The sequence below is a fragment of the Oncorhynchus clarkii genome, chromosome 29 (assembly GCF_045791955.1).
Source record: "Oncorhynchus clarkii lewisi isolate Uvic-CL-2024 chromosome 29, UVic_Ocla_1.0, whole genome shotgun sequence".
Lineage (NCBI taxonomy): Eukaryota > Metazoa > Chordata > Actinopteri > Salmoniformes > Salmonidae > Oncorhynchus > Oncorhynchus clarkii.
In genome coordinates, this window is record NC_092175.1 from 33,174,482 (window position 1) to 33,183,327 (window position 8,846).

Here is an 8,846-nt window from a genome sequence, read left to right on the forward strand (position 1 = left end):
AGCCGATATAGAGGCCTCTGTTCTCCCTCCTCCCTGTCTGACATTCAGACGCTCGATAATCAGTGCTTTGTTGTCAAATGTCTATTGCCGCCAAAACCAGACTTCCCCTGATCCTATTCACACGTCAAGCAGAATGAATGCAAAAACATGTGCTACAGTGACCCACAGCCAGCCATCATGGACTCATTTTCCTCCACTGTTGCGTGTCTCTCTCTCTTTCTCTCTCAATCTTCTCATGATAAGCTTTGTCTTGTGATCTCAGATTCCTTCTGTGGAATGTCAAGGTAAAGCACATTGTGAACCGAGTCATCATTACCACACAAATTCCCCACTCAGGGACTGGCTACTTGCAACCGAGAAAATGCAGACGGGCAAGATTTTGCCTTACACCAAACCAGTTTCAGGATAGAATTACAGCCTGCCTACGTTTGTAGCGGTGTGCGTAATGACCCTTTCATTTCAGCTGAAATACACAATAGAAGAACAGTTGAGTTCCTCTCTAACATTGAAAATAACAGTCTACTCTCTGTGAAACACTAGCTGCCACTATTTCTGTCTATCGCATGTTCCTCTGTTCTGTTATCTTTTTTTTCCGACACACACACATTCCAGACATCAGGCCTCTCCCTTCACTGGGAACACAATAATCTAAAGCAAAGCTCTGTACACACACACACACGCACACACACACACACACACACACACACACACACACACACACACACACACACACACACACACACATTCTGATTAGACATTCTGCTCTGTTGTTGTTGTTGTTGAGTATCAGATCTGCATGGCACCTGTTTCGGATGTTTGTTGTCTTACACTAAGACGGGCTTTGTGTTCACTGATAAGGCCCCTTTAAAAACAATTGATTATTGAACCAATGATTCAATCAATTGTGGGCGAGTCAGCTGTAAGTATGTCATTTCCTCAAACGAGATAGCAGGGCCACATCCTGATCTGGCAGTAGGACTACTCTTTTAGAAATAGTTACTGGAAATGACTAGAAACCCGAGTTGAAGACCTCCTCCTTTCTCTCACCCCAGTGATGCTACACAAGGCAGGGCTACTTCCTCATAGCCTCCAGTGTTCCTATTATGACAGTAAATGGTAACCCTGGTAACTGCAGGTAGTCATTTGACAAAAGACACAAGTAGCCTTTTTAGCCATTACCTACTCTTAGGCCTGCTTAGCATAATATAAACAGGTAATGCCATCTGATTGAAACAAAGTGCATAACCTTGCAGGCAGACACCCACACACAGGGCCTGCAAAAAGCAGCAGTTGAAACTGACAACGTTTTCAGTAGACGCATCATCACAGGATGTCTGTCAGAGGTAAACCACATGCTTGCAGCTCACAGCAGAAAATACACCAACATACAGTGGGGAGAACAAGTATTTTATAACCTGCAAAATCGGCAGTGTTTCCCACCTACAAAGCATGTAGAGGTCTGTCATTTTTATCATAGGTACACTTCAACTGTGAGAGACGGAATCTAAAACCAAAATCCAGAAAATCACATTGTATGATTTTTAAGTAATTAATTAGCATTTTATTGCATGACATAAGTATTTGATACATCAGAAAAGCAGAACTTAATATTTGGTACAGAAACCTTTGTTTGCAATTACAGAGATCATACGTTTCCTGTAATTTTTGACCAGGTTTGCACACACTGCAGCAGGGATTTTGGCCCACTCCTCCATACAGACCTTCTCCAGATCCTTCAGGTTTCGGGGCTGTCGCTGGGCAATACGGACTTTCAGCTCCCTCCAGAGATTTTCTATTGGGTTCAGGTCTGGAGACTGGCTAGGCCACTCCAGGACCTTGAGATGCTTCTTACGGAGCCACTCCTTAGTTACCCTGGCTGTGTGTTTCGGGTCGTTGTCATGCTGGAAGACCCAGCCACAACCCATCTTCAATGCTGAGGGAAGGAGTTGTTGGCGAAGATCTCGCAATACATGGCCCCATCCATCCTCCCCTCAATACGGTGCAGTCGTCCTGTCCCCTTTGCAGAAAAGCATCCCCAAAGAATGATGTTTCCACCTCCATGCTTCATGGTTGGGATGGTGTTCTTGGGGTTGTACTCACCCTTCTTCTTCCTCCAAACATGGCGAGTGGAGTTTAGACCAAAAAGCTATATTTTTGTCTCATCAGACCACATGACCTTCTCCCATTCCTCCTCTGGATCATCCAGATGGTCATCGGCAAACTTCAGACGGGCCTGGACGTGCGCTGTCTTGAGCAGCAATCTCCCAGACCGAGGGAGATTGACCGTCATCTTGAACTTCTTCCATTTTCTAATAATTGTGCCAACAGTTGTTGCCTTCTCACCAAGCTGCTTGCCTATTGTCCTGTAGCCCATCCCAGCCTTGTACAGGTCTGCAATTTTATCCCTGATGTCCTTACCCGGTTCTCTGGTCTTGGCCATTGTGGCGAGGTTGGAGTCTGTTTGATTGAGTTTGTGGATAGGTGTCTTTTATACAGGTAATGAGTTCAAACAGGTAATGAGTGGAGAACAGGAGGGCTTCTTAAAGAAATACTAACAGGTCTTTGAGAGCCGGAATTCTTACTGGTTGGTAGGTGATCAAATACTTATGTCATGCAATAAAATGCTAATTAATTACTTAAAAATCATACAATGTAATTTTCTGGATTTTTGATTCCGTCTCTCACAGTTAAAGTGTACCTATGGTAAAAATTACAGACCTCTACATGCTTTGTAAGTAGAAAAACCTGCAAAATCGGCAGTGTATCAAATACTTGTTCTCCCCACTGTATCTAAGACTTGTCTAATGTACTTGGCTTCAGAAAGACCAGGTGGGTAGGTTTCAATGGAACATGTTTGTAGGCTTATTTCATAAGCAGGTAATGATACTTTCTGGCACATAGGTACTATGGCTCCTGTCAGCCCCAGTATGTGAAGATGTAGTAGAAAAGGTAGAGAGGAGTGAGTGAGAGGAGTTGGTACCTGTATTTGACTTTGGCCTATGGTCCACTTCTTTCTCCTCACGTTCTGTCCAGCGCCGCACCTGCTCCTCTCTCATCTTCAGGAACAGGGTCTTTTTCTGATCCTCATTTAGGGCCTCCAACACATCTGGGTCAATGTACATGTCCTTTAAGATCTGCTGCAGCATGGTGGCGGCGGTGGTGGGCTGGAGGTGGAGGGGTACTGTCCTGACTCCTTAAGCCAACAGTTTCCTGAAGATGAGTTGGTTTCTAAACGAGCCTCATGAGGAGAAGAAGAAGATCGGGGCTCGTCTGTCACAAACACACACACACACACACACACACACACAAGCTGAAGACTGCTTCCTCTGTCGTCCTCTGAGCTGACACTTCCTCCTCCCTCGACACTCACACGTCATTCGTCGTCAGCCCTCGTCAGGCAGCCATCACTGGGAGACTCTGCTTCAGGGAAAATGCTACATCACATCTGTCTGCACTGCAGATGATTGGCACTGCCTAGTCCCTACTGTATGCTAATCCTACTGCTATCTTTAGTTATCCTAGACAGTTTTTCTTGCCTTGGTTTTCTTTATCTGTTCTCCTCTTAAGATGTCACTACTTACTGTCTTCTTTTTCATTTCTTAGTAATCTCAGTTATCTATTTTTCCCTCCATCAAACCCTGGTTTCCTCACTCAAGCCATGTCAGGGCTCTGAGAGTGTCTGACTCTGGATGGGAACCGATTCCAAAGGAATGGGTGGGTTTTTTCCTCCTCCTTCACACACACACATCCCTTTCCAACCCCCCTTCCTTTTTTTCAAACTCCCAAGAGACAGCTGCTCCATTTCAACATGGCCGTTATTGGGCTGTAACCAAACTACAGGGTCACATCCCAGGACAGCATGAGCAGAACGCTGTTGTAGCAGAGGGGCTGAATGTACTTCACTAGGCATGGTGGTAATATTAACAATGGAAACAGTATAAGCAACATTTGGAGGGAGACAAAGGTAGCCGGAGACTGAGAACTGTCACTGCTGGCAAACACATTGGTTTCTTTCTACTCAACGCTTAGTGGGGGGAAAAAAGGACAGCAAAGGAGAGGCATTCTGTAATAGACAATTCAGCAGAATGTGTGAGAGAACGGATATGTTATTTAAGTAGGATGTACTCACAGTGGGGGTGCAGATGCTCCACAGCAGAGTAACTATTCGAGCGAGTGTGCTTGTGTGTCCTCCTCCTTGCCTTTGTGTATGACTGAGCTGATGACATCACAGCATTCCATGAACTGTCTCTCACTCTCTCTCCGTAACACACACACACACACACACACACACACACACACACACACACACACACACACACACACACACACACACACACACACACACTAATTATCTTGGTGAAAAAAAAGAAAGTCAGGAAACAGAGCTCAGTTACCCTAGCTGTAAATGTAGTAACAGCATCCTGTTAGGCAGAGAGAAATGAAAACAAGCTGCTGTTTGAAAACCATGTTTCTATTGCCCAACCAATTGTATAGTTATTAAAAATATAGATTTAAAAAAAAATGTAATTGCACATTGTGATTTTACTCCTCACATTTCTCCTCCTCAAACTCAGCCTCTTTTCTTTTTTCCCCTAAAGCTCTACCACTCCTCTTCCCTGACTACACAGTTCCTCCCCCGACTACACAGCTCCTCCTCCCATAAAATCATTGGTCCGCTTCGTCCCCCTCCACTCCACTACTCCTGTATAACCTCTCTATCGCTTTCTAAAAACCAAACTAACCAACAAAAAACAAAAAAACACTTGACTCCAAAACACAACGACACATAGAATAAGATAAGTCTACAGTTGTCTTCAGAAATGCCAATATCAATACAATACCCCACTTCCAAATCTAAGTAAATAGCACACTCTGGTGGACAGACACCTAGGCCTGTAAATTAAGCTTTTTTTCATCATATTTGCAATTGATCTGATTTAGTCAGATTAGAAAAATGATATCAATAGGTTAAGCCCAAAAATTATTCAATTTAAAAAACAATAATGGTAATTGAAATACAAACCATGGACTATTGTGCAGTAGGTTTATTCAGTCTTCTATATGTGGTAAAGCTTTCCTGTACTTACTTTGGTGGGAAACTCTGATAGCAAGTAGGCACCTGCTGTTTCCCAAATATACACTGTACTGAAATCAGCGGAGGCAGCTTTATGGAGGCATCACTCCTCAAGGTCCCTTACGTCGCAGCGTAACAAATTGCTTTAACAATTGCACCATCTGCTGGTTGTATTTGAAAAATTACAGGGAGTTTATTTGTTATTTTTCCAGGTTATCAAATCAAATTAGGGCTTGTTTAAAAACAAAAGGTTTTCAGGAGCTCTGTTTAATGCGACCACTCACACAGCCATCTTGTACCGTCCCCCAAATGGTTTTCGGGTGTAGCATCATCATCGTTAAACTAACCTGGTCCCCTAATTGGAAAATGTTATATGGACACTCGTGACCTGCAAACCGATATTTCATTTCAGAATTGTATAAAATTAGGTTAGGGTCCCATTTTAGGTTATTTAGCAGACGTGCTTATCCAGAGCGGCTTACAGTAGCAATTAGGGTTAAGGGCCTTACTCAAGGGCACATCAACATATTATTATTTTCAACTAGTCCACTCAGGGATTAAAACGAGAGACCTTTCAGTTACTGGCCCAGGGCTCTTAACCGCTAGGCTACCTGCCACGGGTTAGGAGCTTGGTTAAGGTTTGGCTAAAGCTCGATGTTGGTTAGTTGTTTTGCAGGTCGGCAGTGTCCTTAAAGTCTCTTCCCCCCTAATCCAATAGTGTGTGATTGTGGCCTGCAATTCGGGGCATTCCTGCATACGGTGATTCCTGTTGGTCAAAAGATTCAATAAAAGTATTAGCAGACTTTTTCGCCCCCGCCTCCCATGTACCGGTGTCCTCAACAGGGACAGCACAGTGTCCTTCGCTCCCCTCTGCCAAATACCTGCCCTCTCCGTCAAATAAAAATAACATTTGATCCAATTTTCTTCGTCATATGCTTCGTAAAAACAGGTGTGGACTAACAGTGAAATGCTTACTTACGGTCCGTTCCCAACAACGCAGAGAGAGATAATAGAAAAGCAATGACACGTAATAATGACAAGGATTAATAGATACACCATGTGTAACGATAACTTAGCTATATACAAAGGGTACCAGTCCGAGTTGATGAGCATATACGAGGTAATTGATACAGGGCATTCGGAAAGGATTCAGACCACTTGACTCTTTCCACATTTTGTTACGCAACAGCCTTACTCTAAAATGTATTAAATCCCTCATCAATCTACACACAATACCCCATACATTTTTGCACATTTAAAATATATACAAAACTGAAATATCACATTTACGTAAATATTCAGACCCTTAACTCAGGACTTTGTTGAAGCACCTTTGGCAGAAATTACAGCCTGGAGTCATCTTGGGTATGACACTACATGCTTGGCACACATGTATTTGGGGAGTTTCTCCCATTCTTCTCTGCAGATCCTCTCAAGCTCTGTCAGGTTGGATGGGGAGCGTCGCTGTACAGTTATTTTCCGGTCTCTCCAGAGATGTTCAATCAGGTTCAAGTCTGGTCTCTGGCTGGGCCACTCAAGGACATTCAGAGACTTGTCTCAAAGCCACTCCTGCGTTGTCTTGGCTGGGTGCTTAGGGTTGTTATCCTCACCCCAGTCTGAGGTCCTGAGCACTCTGGAGAAGGTTTTCCTCAAGGATCTCTTGTACTTTGCTCCAATCATCTTTCCATCGACTGGTCTACCAGTCTCTGCCACTGGAAAACATTCCCACATGCTGCCACCACCATGCTTCACCATAGGGATGGTGCCAGGTTTCCTCCAGACATGACAATTGGCATTCAGGCCAAAGAGTTAAACCTTGGTTTCATCAAACCAGAGAATCTTGTTTTACATGGTCTGAGAGTCTTCAGGTGCCTTTTGGCAAACTCCAAGCAGGCTGTCATGTACCTTTTACTGTAAAGGCCTGATTGGTGTAGTGCTGCAGAGATGGTTGTCCTTCTGACAGGTTCTCCCATCTCCACAGAGGAACTCTAGAGCTTTGTCAGAGTGACCAAGGCCCTTCTCGCCTGATTGCTCAGTTTCGCCGGGCGGCCAGCTCTAGGAAGAGTCTTGGTGGTTCCAAACCACTTACATTTAAGAATGATGGAGGTCACTGTGTTCTTGGGGACATTCAATACTGCAGAAATCTTTGTGTACCCTTCTCCAGATCTGTGCCTCAACACAATCCTGTCTTGGAGCTCTACGGACAATTCCTTCGACCTCATGGCTTGGTTTTTGCTCTGACATGCACTGTCAACTGTGGGACCTTATATAGACAGATTTGTGCCTTTCGAAATCATGTCCAATCAATTGAATTTACGACAGGTGGACTCCAATCAAGTTGTTGAAACATCAAGGATGATCAATGGAAACAGGATGCACCTGAGCCCAATTTCGATCTCATAGCAAAAGGTCTGAATACTTTTGTAAATAAGGTATTTCTGTATTTTCTAAAAACAGGTTTTCGCAGTGTCATTTTGGGGTATTGTGTGTAGATTGACGAGGAATAAGGCTTTAGAATGAGGCTGTAACGTAACAAAAATATGAAAAAGTCAAGGGTTCTGAATACTTAGTATTAGTAACAGAGAGTAAACAGTAGCAGCAGCGTACGTGATGAGTAAAAGAAGTTAGTACAAAAAGGGTCAATGCAAATAAACGCAGCAAAAAAAGAAACGTCCTCTCACTGTCAACTGAGTTTATTTTCAGCAAACTTAACATGTGTAAATATTTGTATGAACATAAGATTCAACAACTGAGACAAACTGAACAAGTTCCACAGACATGTGACTAACAGAAATTTAATACTGTGTCCCTGAACAAAGGGGAATAGTAAAAGTAATAGTCAGTGCGGCCACCAGCTACATTGAGTACTCCTCGTGGATTGCACCAGATTTGTCAGTTCTTTCTGCGAGATGTTACCCCACTCTTCCAACAAGGCACCTGCAAGTTCCCGGACATTTCTGGGGGGAATGGCCCTAGCCCTCACCCTCCGATCCAACAGGTCCCAGATGGGCTCAATGGGATTGAGATCCGGGCTCTTCGCTGGCTATGGCAGAAAACTGACATTCCTGTCTTGCAGGAAATCACGCATATAACAAGCAGTATGGCTGGTGGCATTGTCATGCTGGAGGGTCATGTCAGGATGAGCCTGCAGGAAGTGTACCACATGAGGGAGGATGATGTCTTCCCTGTAACGCACAGTGTTGAGATTGCCTGCAATGACAACAAGCTCAATCCGATGATGCTGTGACACACCGCCCCAGACCATGACGGACCCTCCACCTCCAAATCGATCCCGTACAGGCCTCGGTACAGGCCTCGGTGTAACGTTCATTCCTTCGACGATAAACGCGAATCCGACCATCACCCTGGTGAGACAAAACCACGACTCGTCAGTGAAGAGCACTTTTTGCCAGTCCTGTCTGATCCAGCGACGGTGGGTTTGTGCCCACAGGCAACGTTGTTGCCGGTGATGTCCGGTGAGGACCTGCCTTACAACAGGCCTACAAGCCCTCAGTCCAGCCTCTCTCAGACTATTGCGGACAGTCTGTGCACTGATGGAGGGATTGTGCATTCATGGTGTAACTCGGGAAGTTGTTGTTGCCATCCTGTACCTATCCCGCAGGTGTGATGTTCGGATGTACCGATCCTGTGCAGGTGTTACACGTGGTCTGCCACTGCGAGGACGATCAGCTGTATGTCCCGTCTCCCTGTAGCCCTGTCTTAGGCATCTCACAGAATGGACATTGCAATTTATTGCCCTGGTCACATCTGC

The 8,846-nt window shown here is 44.6% G+C and overlaps 1 protein-coding gene across 2 annotated transcripts in view; it reads right to left on the reverse strand.

Moving 5' to 3' along the window:
- Positions 1–4,346, reverse strand: part of LOC139388133 (mucin-2) — a 77,828-nt gene extending 73,482 nt beyond the window's left edge. The window contains exons 1-2 of one of the 2 annotated variants that reach the window (XM_071134715.1): positions 4,130–4,346; positions 2,981–3,270 (exon numbers count right to left, since the gene is read on the reverse strand). In XM_071134715.1, the coding sequence (XP_070990816.1) occupies positions 2,981–3,146 (166 nt within the window). In that variant the 5' untranslated portion in view covers positions 3,147–3,270; positions 4,130–4,346. Of the gene's footprint in view, positions 1–2,980; positions 3,688–4,129 lie in introns of those variants that run through there. The other variant, XM_071134714.1, reaches the window with a different exon arrangement.
- Positions 4,347–8,846: the final 4,500 nt, after the last annotated feature.